Source organism: Tyto alba, unplaced genomic scaffold, assembly GCF_018691265.1.
Source record: "Tyto alba isolate M040663 unplaced genomic scaffold, T.alba_DEE_v4.0 Super-Scaffold_42, whole genome shotgun sequence".
In the NCBI taxonomy this organism is placed as follows: Eukaryota; Metazoa; Chordata; class Aves; order Strigiformes; family Tytonidae; genus Tyto; species Tyto alba.
In genome coordinates, this window is record NW_024881318.1 from 34553715 (window position 1) to 34571949 (window position 18235).

The 18235-nt window shown below is 37.8% G+C and overlaps 1 protein-coding gene across 4 annotated transcripts in view; it reads right to left on the bottom strand.

Annotated features, from left to right (window-relative positions):
• Positions 1-5247: 5247 nt before the first annotated feature.
• The window catches only part of KIAA2026 (KIAA2026 ortholog), a 53999-nt gene continuing 41011 nt past the window's right edge, over positions 5248-18235 (bottom strand). For all 4 annotated transcript variants that reach the window (XM_033003809.2, XM_033003810.2, XM_042804812.1 and 1 more), the window contains 3 exons: positions 15675-15790; positions 11780-11967; positions 5248-9604 (listed from right to left, as the gene is read on the bottom strand). In XM_033003809.2, coding sequence (XP_032859700.1) covers positions 5967-9604; positions 11780-11967; positions 15675-15790 — 3942 coding nt within the window. In that variant the 3' untranslated portion in view covers positions 5248-5966. The remainder of the gene's footprint in view (positions 9605-11779; positions 11968-15674; positions 15791-18235) is intronic.

The window sequence follows — 18235 nt, forward strand, 5'->3', positions numbered from 1 at the left end:
GGTTTTTTATAAATAGATGTAGCAGTTCCTCCTCCCCAGTAGTTAAAATTGAATATAATGCTAAAAATACCTGATTTTTATGCTGTGTAAATTTACTCCATAATTTCAGTTTCCTTATTATAACCAAGACACCCTGTGACCCCATCATTAATTGCTCTCTGAAATTCTATTTTACTGCTGCATGTGATTAAAAGAAAGGGACTGAGGAATGATTCTACAAGTACCAGAACGCTGTGTGTACAGAATCTCAAGGTATATGCCTGTACTAGGTGCCCATGATCTACAGATAGGCAAAGTAGTCTAATCTTGTACATTTACTAGAAGGAATCAATATGAACAACTAATTAAAGAAGTACATTGTCTCTTTTTTATGACATCAGTGTTGACAAGCAAAGTTCTAGTGCCTGAAGACAATCACAAAAATAAATTACAATGGTTCCTTTTCTATCTCGTTTTCCTGTGCTATTTAATTTTTATAAATGCTACCTGTCAGTGCCACTCATTCTTGAAAACAATTTGATTTTCTAATTAATTTTTCTTCTTTGTAAGAAGCAAGAATAGGGGGAAATGAAGCAGCCATCCAGTTATCTAATCCTTAGTTATGCAGGGATGCTGGAAGAGGAGTTAAGGGACCAAGAATCCTAATCCCAGTTCTTCCACGTTGCTATAAGAACTCTGTATTTCATTGTCTTCATCTGCAAAAGGTGGAAAATCATATTTATGCACATTTTAATACATCCTCTGTGTAATAAACTTAATTCCAAGAAATACTATAATCAATTATTTATATTTGCTTTCCTTTGCTTTTACATACCATTTCCATTTAATGTGTTTAGTTCAGCTGAGATGACTGAAATAAAAGATATTTTAAGAACAGCAACTTCCTGCAGAACTTCTGGACCAATCATATATGAAACAACAAAGTATCCTGGTTTCCAAGGTTACACCAGACATCCAGGTATGACTATTGATCAGCAAATTCAGTATTTTGAGAGAACAAGAAAAGACATTTTTATCAAGATCTTAACGTTTGTTTTATGCCACTGCAGTTTCAAGGAAAAATATTTAAAATAGAACATAATCTGTATCACATTTGCAAAAGTGGCCTCTTCAACAACTCAAAAAATTTAATTTGGGTACAAATGTGTATAAAATGATCAAGAACCTAATAAGCTTATATTCTATGCACAAAAATGAGAGCTTAAAAAACCATCATGTTGAAAATCATTACAGCAGTTTGTCCTACATTTTCAAGAGAGCTAAAACAAACAAAAGAAGGCAATGTACACAGAGAGGAGAGTGCCAGACCTGCACTGGTTTCAATAATTCAGTTTAAAGATCATGTCTTTACAGCCATAATACTCTGCAAGTGGTATAGTCTTACAGGATAAATTGAATTTATTTTGACACTGCTGTGTATTTGGTTTACAATTGATATTTCTAGAATAACGATAGTACAAGGCCAAATAATAGTAAGAAATTGACCCCCAAAATTTCAAATAATTATTATGAGAGAAAAATCATCATCACACTGCTAAATAGATTCGCAGTGCTTTTAGAACATGCACTATTCTGGTTCCACATCTCAAGGACATATTAAAACTGAAAAAGGTACACACAGCAATGACAGTAACTGATTACTTCCATGCAAGAAATAGTTGAATTGACTATGTCTCTTTATTCTAGAAAAGAGACAACCAACATGGCAAAGGTCTACACGGCAAAGGTGACATAGGCCACATGGAAAAATGAATAAAGGCTTATTGTATTTTACAATATGAATAGTTTGCATCAAGTGAAACTAGCAGGTGCCAGGTTCAGAAACAAACAGGAGATTTATTTACACACTGTGTGAAAAATTCTTTACCACAGGATGCTGTGATGGTAATAGTTTACACGTGTTCAAGAATTCTAAAAAGGATTGGTCAATTTAATTAGAAAAAAATACACTAGAGGGCTATTAAATTGAAAAAAAAATCACAGCTGTCTGAGGAAGACTGGCTCACAGATTAGTGGACACTGGAAGAGTATTCAGGCCTGTTATGCTATTTTGGACTGCTTCAGGAGACATGAAGCTAGGATAGACAGATCTGGTAGAGCATTACTGATCTTATTTTGAGTCAGTAAGTTCACTTCAGGTGCAGCTCACAGAGAACAGGCTACATGAATTTACAAGCACCTCCTTCATGAGCACCTCCCGCAGTTCTTTTTAAGGTAAACAGCCTTATCATAACAAACATTTGTGCTTTAATAAAAACGATTAATTTACTTTAGAATCAATTTGAGCTACTAAAATTCTGCACTACCACAAAATATAAGCAAAATGAACTATGAAACAAACTCTGTGATGAGGTTATGGACTTCCCTCACATGCTGGATTTTGATAATTTTCTGACCTATGTATATGAAACAGTTTCTCTTCACTTATTTATGAATTTTTGCTTCACTTTTCACATTGTACTCCACTATGTCACACAGTGAAATCTGAGGGAGTTTGAATGACTTGACAGTAACATGCTTGGTCTGAACAGGTACTTCTATGACTCTAATACTTGTGAAATTTAATTGCTTCTAGTATGGTAGCGGCAGAATCCCTAGAAGAAAATGGCATTACAAACACACATGGGTTTGAATAGTGGGGCAAAATGAATGTAACTTTCTACTTGAAGCAAAACAAAATTATTTTGCAGAATATGTCAAATTTAGGTAAATATCAAAGGTATCATCCAACATGTTGAAAGTAACTAATAAACCCAGAGTTTTGTATATCATACAATGTGTGACTGTCTGTATATAATATCTGAAGGGGTCTAAAAGCAAGGCATTTTACAACCTCTGAGAAGTTGAACATGTTTTCTTAAAAGATTGATTTATATATATTTGTTTTTATGTGTAATTAAACATCTTTTTAACTTCAAGATGCAAGTAGTTTTGCTTTTTCATTCCATCTGTGAATATAATCTACTTTTTGACAGTTATTTTTGCGCTATAGGTAGCACTATATATCTGGTATAGAGAATAAAAGATACGTAGCAAATTGTTGATGGCTATTTACTTTCATTTGAAATAAAGTCTTACTCTGACTGACATATATATTATCAGAGAAGAGTGATGGGAAGAGGAATTTTATTAATGAAAATGCCTAAAATTTGTTTTTACAAAATAATGAATCATGCAAACCCATTACATAGCAGTCTCAAGCCTTTCTCCAATAGGATCTGGAATTTGAACATGTGTCCAGTAGAGAATAAAACTTCACAAAAATTCAAATAAAATTGAATCAAATGTTGTATGTTGCAAAGTTCATGCCTGCCAAATTATAAAATATTTATAAAATAATTATAAAATATTATCACACTAGTTCAGAAAATTTCTAAGAAATCATTTAGACAAGTAGATTGAATTATGAGTTTCTCAATTAAACTTTTCTAACTGTTCTCTTTATTAAAATTTATTATAGCATAAATCTTTCTACTATATTACCACACAGAAAACTGTCATGCAAGAATTTTTCTCCATCCAGGCTGCCTGCAATAGTAAAACCTAGTCTTAATGTTTCCAAACAACGTAGATATTCACTCTACAACAATCATAAATAAAAATTAAAAAGGAAAACCAGACAATGTAAGAGAAGAGAAAAATCCAAGAAAGTCAGTCCCAAGGTTCCACCAGTGAAATAGAGATTAAATATGTTGCTGGTGTATATGGTTTTAGAGTACGTAAAATGTCCATGAAGAAATAGCCATCCTCTGCCATCTTCCTTTGTTGGAAAAAGTCACCTGCAGCATTCAACTGCAAAATGCAGGCAGATTTAAAAAGCCTTAATACTGTAAACTCTGACAGGCAGATACCACTTACTACTAGGTGTCTTCAAAATCAATTACATAACACCTTAAATGAAAAGCAGGGAAAGTGTACCAGTTCACTTTTTCTGAAACAAAAACAAACCTTCTCTCACCCCCAAACTGATAGCTTCCTTCTTTTCCATCCCTGAGATAAGTTGGAGATTGCTGATCCAGAAAGAGGCAATTACCCAATTCAAATTTTTTAGTTAGCACAGAAAGGGAAGGTACCTATAGAAGGCACAAGCCTGTCTTCCACTCACTTTCCCAGAACTCTAGTTAACTAGCTACCAGATTACTTTTCAGAACAACTTAAAGGGCAGCCAACACAGTGGGAGTAAGCTGTGGTCTTAATTCTTCAACCCAAGATGCAAACTGCCAAACTGTGTATACCAGATGGGGAAGGGAAGGAGAAAACTTGACAGGATGAGGAGCAAAATTTTAATCTTTGTCTTGATGGAAATCAGTCTAAGAATGCTGCTAAATATATATATGTAAGCTTTTATCCCCCTTTTAAGTCATAGCTATTAAAAAGGCAACTAACATTCATGAATTTTTATGAAATCTTTCCTACTGGTTTCTAAAAAAAAAGCCCAAAACAAGCAAAAAAATCCCAGACACACAAAGATGTTCAGCCTAAGACTGGATCTTCCAAGCAACTACCAGAGACTATGACTTCAGACTTAAAACAGCACCTCTAAAATCATCAACTTCCCTAAAATATGAGCTGCTAGATGGGCACTCTTTATATCCTGTCTCAAAAGATACCAAAAAACGCCTCCGTTTACATGAACACTGCAGCAGGCACCTGTGAACTCAGCTGATCTGCAGAATATAATCCAAGGGATTTATCAGACCAAAAGCTGAACCTCAGCCACCATATATTGAATACACTGCATAAAAAGGGAAAGTTTATGTAATATGTGAATTATCCCCACTCAAAGCACTAATAAGGCCTCCTTTAATACTGTGTGATGTTTTAGCACTATCCTTCCAGACAGACCAACTAAAAGCTCAAGAAAATATACAGATCTAGAAAGCATGGCTGGTGAAAAAACTAGATAGCTTGTTACAGCTAGACAGAATATCAAAGAGTACCCTTGTTACAGTTATGTGGAAATGCATGCAAGGCTATAAAAAATAAAATAATGAACTGTTCCAACAGATCTATGAGCTTTATGACAAAACATGGTAGTCTTCAACAACAACCAGTAAGACTTAGACTGGTGTCTGGGAAACCACTTCTAGCCTTACCACATCACTGGAGATTTTAGACAATATAACCAAACATTTATTAAGAATGGATGAAGTATATGTTATCCCATCTTGTATCAGGATGATTAACAAGATGCCCTTCCTTCCAACTATTATCTGAAATGCAAACCACAATGAAGAGCAGAAGAGATCAGATAATTCCATTCTACTATATTTCAAAAGCTGAGATGCAACTGTGTTAGGTAGGAAGATGTATATATATGCATTCTGACATGGTGTAACAGATACACAAATTTTTAAACTACTGCCAACACAAAGCAGTACAGCAACTTGATTTATTATATGCAGATTCTTCTGCATTGTTGCTAAACAATACACTGGTCCAAAATTACTAAAATACTTAAAAAACTATACATTATGTAAACAAAACATAAATAAGACAGCATAGTTTTTTGTACATATAGTTTAGTACAGATCGTTAAGAACTAATGAGTATGTACAATTCTATATCAGATTGCATTTTTACAATGCATAAATATATTTTTTTACAGGAACAAATCAAAAATAAATTTCACAAATAAAAAGGGGATATATACTGTCATAAACACACTGGAAAACAGTCCATACTGTAAGATGGAACATGTGCAAAAGGTTAGATTTCTTCAAACTAAAGTGTTTAATGAATGTACTGGTTATTTCTGACCTTTTTACTAAAGAATTCTCTGAAATCATCTCTCTGACAAACTAAATACATTTTTCTTCTTTCTAACCTCCATAGGTGAACAGGAAATCTTAAGTACTTTTGAGTAAATCAACTGTTTCAAACAATATAAGAAATTATTCAATAGTTACAACTTCCAAAGTCAGAAGAATGCCCCAAAATTTCAAAGTGGCTCATTTGCGCTAAATTCAGGATGCAGCTTTGTCAGGTTTATCAAGGCAAGATGACTGAGATGCAGGGAAGACAGTGGTAGGACTTCTGCCTGTGGACACAACAGAAGGCAGTGACAAAGACAGCGAAGAAACTTTTGATGCTGGAGTATTTATAGCATTCAGAATGGCTCCCTCTGGACTGACCAACAGTTTTTTGATAGAAGTGTCCAAGTGAAACACTGAAGTGTTGCTTGGTAAATGAGATTTCAGAGGATGAACAGCAGAAACCACAGAAGATGTAGTTACAACATTTACAGGAGATTTTATCACTGAAGACACAGAGAGCGTCGCTGCAGACAGTGGAGTACATGAGCTAGCTGGAGTACTAAAAACCTGGTGTGTTGCATGTACAATGGGTAAAGCATCTGCAGAACCAAAAGAGTTCACAATTTTTGTAGAGCTTGTCAAAGCATGTTTTGATATTTGCCAGCTTAATGAATTACTTGGTGCTAGCATGATTTTTGAGGGTATGGGATTAACAATTGTTACACCTTGAGCCTCTTGACTATGGTTAATAATTGAAGGAGGAGTCTGTTTTGTATTACAAGAGAGAAGAAGAACATGGCTGCCAGCTCCAAGACCTTGTGGCGGAACAACAAAACGGGTACCATTAATCATTATCTGAGTTCCAGGTGCCAAAGGCATACAGGTGTTAATGACTATTTTCTGCTGAATGCAAGATTCATTCAACTGACCTCCTGCCTTGCTCGTTACAGGTGGTGAAGCTGCAGGCATCTGAATGGTAGAAGCACAAGTATGAGCATGACTTTGTTTCTCTGTACTGGGAGGCATCTGCTGGCCTTGTAAGGAAGAAAAACTGGGAAAACTAATGACTTTACCAGTATTTGTTGTCAGAGGGGACAACACACTCTGAGGTTTGTGAACACCTGCATTACTTGGCATAGCAGCTGAAACTCCTGATAACTGAAACTGAAGAAGAGTGGGCAACTGACTTTTTGGTACTAGAGGAGGAGCTGGAACTGCTGCCAACTGAGGAACTGTATGTAATACTTTGTTGGGGGTGGCTACAGCTCCAGGCAAGCTAATCACTGGAAACTGCAAAGCAGATGCTAAGTTTTGAGGAGTTACTGTCGGCTGCGTTGTTGAAATCAGCACAGATGAAGCAAGATGTCCCGTTTTCACAGTTGATATTCCCACAGTATTTCCAACATGTGATGTACACAGTCGATTACCCAGAACTGGCCTTATTCTTGAGGGATCACTTCCACCCATCAAGACAGTGGGCTGTGTCCCAGAAGTGCCACTTGACGTTACTGAAACAGATTCTACACATGCATTTGCTGTTGTTACTGTAAAGGCATTTTCAATTTTTGTTGCAACACATACAGATTCATTAACTGACACAGCACTTTGACTCACAAAACTTGGAACAGGAACCAAAGTACTACTACTCGTCAGAGATTGTGCCAAGCCTATGCTCTTTTTGTCTTCTCCCTTAGAAATGGCAGGGTGCAATACATTAACTGGTGGAGCCTGTTGTGCATTGCTTTTACTATTTACAATGGTTTGGCCTATATTTAGTCCAATTTTCACATCTTTTACTTGAGCAATAGTTGGTGATGAATTTATTCTTATTGGTGCTCCTACTGTAGACGGGATCAGAATCAACTGTGGTTGCTCTGTGGCACTAACCAAGGTTTTGCTTAGGGAAGAAGGAAGGTTATGTGTCAATGATTCTGCAACTAGATTGGTGGTTGATGGGCCATTGGCAATTTGTGTGTTAATGAAAACCAACTTCTGAGCATTAACATCAGTGGATGACAGAGAGGGTATAATACTGATTCCCGATGCCCCACAGGGTGATAAAATAGGTGGGTTTGTGACTAATGTAAGTTTCTGGACTGGAGTACCACTGATTAAATCTCCATTTGTTGCTGAATTAGTCTCATACTGTGTAACAGGACTTGTTTTATTTTTAAAATCACCTTGTTGTTGCACAGAAGAATTTGGAGTTACGACAGTGTTATTTTGTCCAGTGTTAGCCACACTAACAGGACTGTTTGGAGGTGCTGACATCAAATTGCTAGCTAATGAAATGGATAAAGGAGAAGAGGACACATAGCAAGAGTTCTCTATTACTTGACCCAAAGTGCCCCCAACAGCAGGCTGCTGCAATGTGAATTTGATATTCTTCTCCATTGCCTGGGTAAAATCAACTGGGAAAGCTGGAATGCTAATAGAACAAGCTGTTGGTGGGGAAAATCCAGAAAGAGACGATTGTCCAGTATGTGGGAGACCAGACGTGGCTGTTGCTACAGATGGAAGAGTAGAGCATGATAATGCTGCGGGTTTTGGCACAAGAAAGGCCTGAAGTTGAGGTGCATAAGTGAAAACTGAACTAGAAGATAAACTACTAGGTGATATCTGGTCTGGGTTTGTTTGCACTTTAACAATTCCTGTGTTTCCACCCCGTGTTGTGACCAGAATAGATTGTGATTCTCTTACGCACACTGTCTTTAGCTCTTTTCTACTTTCAAAGGAGTCGATGGTCTGCTGTGATGCAAGACTGTGACAGGCAGAAGCAGTGTCTGTAGACCCACTTAGTGACGTTGCTGATATCAAAGACTGGCTAGCTGTGGAGAGAGTAGGTGGAGTCAAAGACACAGGGAATGTGGCAGTTGAAAGGGTAGTCTTGATTTTGTGAGTTTCAGTCTGGCTCACCTGAATTGCTGATGAGGTTAAGTTACCTGCTGAAGTTACAGCAGGCAGTGGTTGTGTAGTGTTCATGGGACCAGTCACTTGTGACAAGTGGGTAATATTCTTGTTAAAAATTGTACTAGGTGACTGAGTGGTAGCATTTGCAGGGCCTGTTACCAGAATAGGTGTTAAAGAAACACTGATATTTGATACTTCTGGTAAAGTTGTACAGCGTAGCTCAGATGATTTTTGTTGTAGTGACTGAATGTCCTTGGACACAATTTTTCCTTCCTTCTGCTGAATAAGAAAATTCTTAGGTAAAATAAGAACTTGTTGCATGACTTTTTCTCCAGTTTTAGGGTCAATCATGGGTTGTATTTGAATTTTCACAGAGCTGTTGTGAAGGTCTATTGGCACACAGTGGCCACTTGGCATTTTGTACACCATTTGTAAAGGAGTCTCTGAACTGGTCTGACAGGGCACTGCTGGTTTTATCGGTGATGATTCCAAAAGTGATAAAACTGGCTTTTCAGAAGTAGATACAGTTATGCCAGGAAGAGGTGACAGTTGATTTATTAAGGTCACTTTGTTCCCCGAATTCTTGGCAAGCAAGGCCTGGATGGGTTTGGTCCCTTTCAGAAAGTTTGATACTGATGTCGGAGGATCTGTCAAGGAAAACAGTTCTATAGTTGACCCTTCAAATTGTTTCAGCTCAGTCAAGCAATTATCTGGCTGCTGGCTACTTTCTGAACTGTGGACCACAGCCTCACTAGTGCTCAGCTTAGCTTTCTTCCTTGGTGAAAGCTCATTAGTGCTTTGATCCAGACAACTATTTTGCTTGGACTGTCGTTTAACACATTTGGGTAGTGTCTTCTGCATTTCTTTAGAAGCTGATTCTTTCTTGAGAATTCTGTTTTTTCCTGCAGGTAAATTCATCTCTAATAGTTTCATTTCATCTGCAAGTATATTAAAACATAAACTGTGTTTTACATGTTTGCAACTAATACTTCTATATAACAATTTTACAGTGTCTAGCTAAAGGCAAAATGCTAGTTTGCAAATGTAAGGATATGTGGAAAGAGGTGATCTGCTTCTTTAAGTGCATCTAGTCAAGGCTCTTTTTCAATATAAAAAGTGGGTAATAAGGGAAGGAGAAAGTCATAAACAAGAACATACAGGGACACAAACCTAACCAGCATGTGACACAGTAAGAAAAATCAAACCTGGCCATTCATACTAATTGATGAAGGCACATGAGAATGTTTATTTCAGTGAGGTGATCTTCAGGGGAAACAGGAAGAAACCAGAAAAAACCTATACAGAGACACAGACCTAACACAATGAACAGGGAGACACTGGCAAGAAACAACCTCATCAATCACACCAATTGATGGGCTATCAAGAAACTGCAGGTGCCCCTTCCAGGAAGATCAACCTGGACTTTGAAACTGATATGATGGTATACCAGGGGAGATCCTGGACACTGGGCTGCAAGGGGTGAGAGAATCAGCAGAGCTATATAAACCCATGAATGGATGGGCAGAGGAAAGGGGAGCTGCAAGGATAGAGCAGGTAGTCACGTCCTCTGTGTCTGGTGCTGGCTACTGTGGGGTGCGTGTCTGTATCTTCCCCAAATCCAGCATGTATGGGCACAGTGTTTGTGTATTCACTGCCAAACTTCAGGCCAGACTAGCTAGTGACTAGCAGGGCCTCATGTCCGGGCTGGTGTATCAGGTGGACTTGCTAGTGTTGAGTGCCTGTGGGACAAGGGTGTAAGTGCCACATGTTTCATACTGATCAATGAGCTGGATCAGTCAGCAAGCAGGGGACACGAAGTGAGTAAGAGGGCCCAGGATGCAGGCAGGGGTGACAGGTGGACAGAGGGGCCATGCACTGAGGTTTTGGCAAGGTTTTGGCAGTGTGGTGCTGCAGGGCCTGTGTGAGAAAAGGCCTGGAGCTGCCCTGTGCCAGATACAGCTGGCTCCAAAACAGATCCACTGCAGGATATGGCTGAGACCACCAGCCAAGCTGGTGACGCCTCATGGAAAATGCTGCACAGAAAAATGCTGTGACAGAGAGGAGGGAAAAAGTAGGAGAAACAACCCTGTAGACACCAAGATCAGTGAAGGAGGGGAAAGAAGCAGTCCAGGTACTGAAATGGATTCCCCTGCAACCTGTGAAGATCATAGTGAATCAGGTTGACCCCCTCCCATGGAGGACCATACTGGAGAAAGTATCTACATTGCAGTCTGTTGAGGATTCCATTCCACAGCAGGTGAACATACCCTGAAGAAAGCTGCAGCCCATGGAGAGCCCATATTGGAGCAGGCAGCTCCTGACAGGAACTGTGGAAAATGGGGGACCCATACTGGAGCAGTCTTTTCCTGAAAGACTCCAGTCTGTGGAGAGGACTCATGCAGCAGCACTTCATGAAGGGCCATCAGAGGGACCCCACACTGAAGTAGGGCAAAAGTGTGAGGATGAAGCAGCAGAGACAAAGTGTTATGAACTGACCTCAACTCCCAATCCCCTGGGCCCACTGTGCCACTTGACAGGATAGGAGGTAGAAGAATTGGTAATGAAGTTGAGACTGGGAAGAAGGTGGATGTGGGGCAGGGGGTGGGGAGGTGTTTTAGTATTTGTCTCTGTTTCTCACCATCCTACTCTATTTTTAATTGGCAATAAATCAAATTAATTTTCCCCAAGTGAGTCTGTTTTGCCTCTGACAGAGACTGGTGAGTGATCTCTCTGTCTTTATCTTTCCCATCTTATTTTCTCTCCCTGTCCTGTTAGGGAAGGGGCTTGAGAGAGTGGTAGGGTGGGCATCTGGCAGCCAGCCAAGTCAACCCACCAATAAACGTATGTTCTGAGCAGGCCTACTGTGTTATCACAGAAATAGTTAAGCATAAAAATGGCAAAACTTGCATTAATCAGAATTTTCATCTTGGTGATGTCTGACACCTTCTAATCTACATCTGTCAGACATGCATCACAAGCTATTTCAATATTATCACACTAGTAGTTAAAGTAAAAAGTAGGACACAAACTCACATGGAAAAATTAAGCTCCTGAATCAACTTGATTCAGGTACTAAAGCAGGTTCAATGTATCAAATTCTAGTAAATGCTTACCACTGTCTGGGTGATCTGTTTTGGGAACTTCCAAATGTTCTGCAGCCTCTGAAGATTTACAGCATACTACTGCAAAAGAATCTTTGCCAGAATCAACTTCACTTTCATCATTACTCCATAGTTCTCCAGTAAATTTATCATGGTCTGGATTTCTTTTAAAGTCATCATAATCCTTCTTCAATCTAGACCTTGAAAATAACAAAACTAACTTTAGTAAAGGACTGCACTGTTTTCAGTACTTTTTAAATTTGTATTTGCTGCCACACAAAAAGTTGGTATAGAATCAATTGCCTCTGCCCTTCAAAAAACTTCAGGGTAGCTCTGTCAGCACATCTCTACAACACAGAAAGTGTGAAGTGACAAAAATGTCCCTTCCATCACCAAAACAGAATTCTATGTTAGTAAGTCTAACAACAGGCAAAAAGATTGAATCAAATAGGACCATCACTGTTTTACTGCATCCATCTCCTGTTTCTCTCGTCATCTTGCATTGTGACAAATGTATCTGTATGGATTTGAGTATTAAATATAACAAGTCTACTCTTTCCTCTGAAGGCAATCCCAACTACAGAATTAAGTATATCTTGTTTTTCTTAAATGCATCATGCTTTTGGTCCAGTTATGGGACTGTAATGTAACTTTCTCTGAGAAAACTTTCTTATCCCTGAGCCATTAGAACAGCTGCCACTATCATTTCCATGGGCTCACACTCCACTAAAGAATGTGCATATGATGGAAATACATAGCTGCTTTACTCATTTGAACTCCGTTCAGAAACACACCCACTTACCTTGATACTCCTACATATTTCCATTGTCCCTTCTTCTAAACCATTGTTTAGATGAGATCTAGCAGGTATTTTAGTGTATAAATAGAGTGAACTTCAGGATTCAGCTGGTGGTAACCAACACAATATCCAGAAAGATTATTTAGCAAATGAATAAATGGATTATAGCAATTAGCACCTCGTGTGGAACAGAATCTAGACTGTAGTTTGGATCTAACCCTTATGACAGTAAGAATAAGACCATATATTTACCCATTCTTATGCATTAAAATAACAGTTGTTTGCATTGAGTGCAGCAATGGCCAGCTGCTCCCTATGGGATGGAGAGGGAGGAGCCAAGCATGTCACAACTGTCAGGGCATAAGCCTCACCAGCCGGGACACCATACCACAGTCCCTGAACGAGGGAACAGGGCAGGCCTAGTGGTGGGAACTCAGTTCAGCCAAGAACTCAGATTAACAGACAAGTTCCTGGTGCTGAGGCAGGTCTGAGGTCAAGCTGGGAAGTCAGTTCACAGGTTCAGATCAGCATCAGGCCCAGTGATGTCTGCCAAGGTCAGGACCCAGTTGAGTGATTTCTGGGCAGGTCCACAGTGATGATGAAGGTCCAAGGTCACTGTGAGGGTCAGTCCAGATTAGCAGGACTCGTGGCCAGGCAGGGTAAGTGCTGTAGTTGAGCTGGAAACTGGCATTCATACGGCAGAGATTGAAGGCTGCAGAATTACCTGAAATAGGGATCCTGGGGCCATGGGGAGGTGATGTGGATGGAGGCCCAGGTGAGGCAGGTCAGGGTCAGTAAGACCTAATAGTGTACTCACAGCTTTGACACTTTCACTGAGAGAAGACAATCATGAAGTCTACATGAAGATGTAGTATGGACAATACTTCAGCTCTGTCATTATGTTTTTGAGTTTGAAGCCTAGGTGTGGAAGAACTATAAGACACTAAGAAACCATAGGAGGACACTAGGGAACCACTACCATAGTAAAGCTTCTGGATGGGAATTTCCTTTTTTCTTTTGAGGAACTTCTGCTGTGGGGCCTGTTGAACAAATGTGATCAGTGGGCACAAGTAACCTTTCCTTTGAAACCTTGTTGCTATTCAAATACCATTCAACATCATAGTCTGTCATAATTTTGACAAGACTGGAGGACCTTTCAGAAGGGGGAAAAATGATTTTTGATCATAAAGAGCACTCCTATTAATTAAAAACAAGAAAAATGGAAGGAAGGAGAATGCCAGACTCTTATTCCATACTGAGGTCTTACACAGAAGGAAGGAGCTCTGCCCAGCCTTTGACAACCTAGAAGGCCAAGACTGTCCTTCAATTAGTAGATGTTAGTAGCTGGCTGAGACACCCTATAGACACTGCAACTGCAGCTACACTTGTGACAGTGCTGCTGTTTAAACGAGCAAAGCAATCTTTACTCAGTTGCTTTTTCCCTTTCTTCACTACTGTCAGTGGAGCTATACAGCTGCCTAGCAGCTGAAGAATGAACCAGACAAAGACACTGTTCTGGTCTCCCCCCACCCATTTCTCTTTACTCCCCAGGATTTGTAAAAACTGTTTTTCAGCTGAAGCTGTTCCCTGGTATACTATGTGTTTGTCCAGTTATGTCATGGAAATACCCATGCTAGTATTGCTAAATAAACTAGGGTTACAGCCTAAAATACATCCTGAAAAATGTAAGTTAATCTCAGAAATTATCCTCCACTCTAGGCGCATGCTACTCTAGCTGCCAGCACATGTACATGCAAGACCTCAGACACCCAGCTTCAGACCAGAATTTATTCATATATAGTATGAGTGCGGCACACGTCATATATAGCATTTCTATGCACTTTACAGTTCTACTTATGTATTCTGTAACCACATTTAGCAAACAAGAACTAATACTGGGCACCAAACCATTCCACAGCAGGATTTACATAAAGGATAAAACTGGAAACCCCCTTTACAGAAAACTGAAATCCTTTCTAATAGTATTACTATCTGCCACATTTCCAAAAGGAGTCTGAACTGCTACAGACAGGAAGAAATGAACAGCTAACAAAAATGAACAGAAACTTGAATAGAAATAAATAGAAAAAAGCAAAACTTGTGCTTTGGCTCAGTATTTAAAGCAAAATGTTCAACATCATAAATTTCCAAATAAGGATTTTAATTCATACATGATATCCACAAAATGAGCCACTAAGGAACCAACTCTTCATGGTTCTATCTGTTTACTGTCTTTTGTGCCATGCTGTTGGTATTCTTAAAACTTAATACCTTTTAAACTTTTCGGAATTAGATCTGCACCATGTCACTGTGTAAGTTGCTTCCTTCACACTCAACATTTTAAGCAGCTAACTTTACTTATCATTTGACAGAGAGTTCGAGCTTGTAATCATTAATTGCTCCTTACATTTCTATGTGGAAAAACTAATGTCTGATTATGTCAACAGCTGTATGGCTAGCAGACAACAATGGCACCAAGATTCAAAACAGTGATGATACCAAGTCAATACAATCTCTCTGGGATTTAGAGTCTAGGTAGCACCTTCACTACTATTACTACTACTACTACTACTTGTCCTTACTAGATTTAAATCAGTCACTACTTCATTCATATTTTTCATGACTCACCTCATTCCAGAAGCATTTCAAATTTGCAGGGTTACAAAGACTTCAAAAGAATGTTTTAAGAATTGTTTTGTGGAGAATTCGTTAACAATCAACTTAGGTAGCTTTAGACAGTAAGCAGTCTGATAAGAAGTCCTGTTCTGGTTTTCTAGATACAGGTTTTCAGCACCCATTAAGCAAATAAACAGCAATAGAAATACTAGCTGGATTGTGATACAACTATTGATAGGCACAGTTAAGGATTCTAGAGCATCTTAGAGGAAAAAAATATTAGGGAATTAAACTCAATTTTACTTAGAGACAGTAAGTTTGGAGCATAAAATAATTCTTCCAACTAAAGCACTGCCAGTGCCTCATTTCTCTCCTGAAAGTATTTTCATTTAATTTATTTGAGAAGCCAACTTATTGATTAGTTTTTAAAAGGTGAATTTTGTTCTTTTTTCAATCCCATGCACTATTGTTAAAAAAAGAACAGCTAATTACCTGTTTCTTTGAAATGCTTTCATTAGCTTTGGTTCCCATGGTAACAGTTCATTAAGTAGTCGTATCAACGTACCATGTAATTCCTTTACTGCTTGCTTTCGGTGGTACCACCTTCCCTGCAAACATAAATACCATTTATTTAACATTGCTTTAGATCTGAATCTTGTTATAATGTATTAGTACTACAATAATCCTGGTAGACTAATATAGTATATGAGGAAAATACCTGGAAGAAAATATTAGTATGTTTCACAGTTACCCTTAACCTACATAAGACATTAATACTTCTACCTTTTTTTATACCACAGAGAGATAATGTCCTAGTTAAAAAAAGCAATACTGCAAAGATGTTATTTTTTTACAGGCCGAACTAGAAACTGAAGTAGAATCCTATGAACACACTACGTGTTTAAAATTACTTAAATCAGTAACTTACGCAGGTAGGAATCCATCCAGGTCAGGGAAACCAACCATGTATGTACAATTTTAATAATTAGAGATAAAATTTCTACAGAAAATCTTATCATAATCTCACTTAACATAGATGATATAATTTATATCATTATTATTATTATTTGCAAAACCAGTTTACTACAATTTTCAGGGATAAAAGACACAGGTTTTGTATTATATTTTTGTATTTTATTTGAAGTTCTAGATACATGTTTTTTAAAAGATAAGTTTTGTAAATTGGTCGTTTATGAAATAACAGACTATGCAGCACAGACCACTTTTCCAACATAAAAACTTTAGGGTTTTAACTCAAATTTGTAATTTTTTTTTTTTCCAAACTGATACATGTATTCTTATGATATTCCATGAAGAATTCATATTTTAATAAATCTGGAGAGGCTAGATGAGGATAAAAGATATTGGGAAATGACAATTAGTATGTATATACATATATACAGTACAAGCATGGTGGCCAGAATGCTACAGAACACATCTCTTAACACTCTTAGACATCCCTTATAAGTACTTTCCAAAATTTTATTCTCTAGTTTATTACACAAAAGACTGAACAATGCATATATATGTAACAGCTACAAAGAGAGATGTGGTGTACTCTGGTACTCCTGCCACTCTACTAATTCTGTGCATTTTACACAAAAGACAATTTTCTGTCTTGACTTGTCAGAAAGGATGTAAGACAGTAAAGAGACTATGGTTCTGCAAGAAAAAGCAGCAGGACTTGGGAACTTATTTATTTCATATACATGTTTAGCTTTTGACAGAGCTCATATCCTTCACAGCTTCCTGTGGTCCAGCATACCAAGAAATGTAGGGCAGGAAAAGCTGGATAAAGCTTGACATGGCTGCCTTCCAGCAGTCTACAACAATGAATTTTCTGTGGACTTTGAAATAATTTCTTTCTACACATTTCAACAGATCTTTCCAATGTACAGCAAGATCAGTCAGGCTGAATGCTTGTTTGAAGACCAGGTATCTATTTTTCATGGATAATAATTTATATGTTACATAACAAAATTAATAGCTACTCCTTCATTCTTTAATTAAAATTACAAAATCAAAAATTTTACGTAGGAAATTATGCCATATTACCACATAATGGTTAGTGTCAAGCACAAAGACAAGCCAACAAACTGCTTTTTAATTTCCTTCATTTGTGGTCAGTCATATTTGCACATGTAATGCACTGCAGCACAAAACGTGCTGCTGAGCACTGCAACAGAAAACAGCCCTTGTGGATACTGTAGCCTACTGAGGTACCTGGTATCACCTCCTGATGTTAGCAGTCAACAGAATTAAGTGCCAACATATGGAAGAACACAATGAAGATAAATCTATGCACATTGTCAGATATACAAAACATTTCACAGTTCTGAAAGGATGAATCTCTATACTACACAGTATTAGTGGATTATATCAGAACAAAAATCAAAATGGCAAAAATAAACAATACCACTACTAACAGGATATAGAAATGCTGTACATGCATTTGATATTGCAAAGGATGGGATGTGTGAAAATGCAGTATTAAAAAGATATGAAAAATTACTACAGAGTAAAAAACCCCAAGTAATTATTAATTTCTGAGTCTCATTTATCTTTAAATAAGGTTAAAATCTTGGCGTAAGTAGAAAAAAAGAGTATTTATGAGCCCGATAAATATCAGCTGAACACTGAATAAACTTTGAAGTGATAACCGTACCATGCATTGAATTGCCAGACACAAGTAGAAGGCTTAGTCAAGACATCAAGACTTTACTGACTTAACACTTCAAAGAGGAACAAATAAAAGTCACTCCTCTTCTTGCTTACAAAAATGAACCAATATATAACCAATCCCCTGCTCCCCAAATTGTAGTTTTTAACAAAAATAGTGTCCTCTGGATGTAATCTCTGGAAAACTCCACATTTGCTTCCAAATAATTTTAATGCAAATATTATTGCAACTTTATTTTTAAAATGTAAATTAATTATTTCCCTGTATTGCAATTTCTCGTCTTTCTTACTAGTGTTTAGGAGCTAACCATAAACCTGTTAATGGCAACATACACAAATTTAAGCCTTAAGAGAAGAATTTTTGTTCCTCAGAA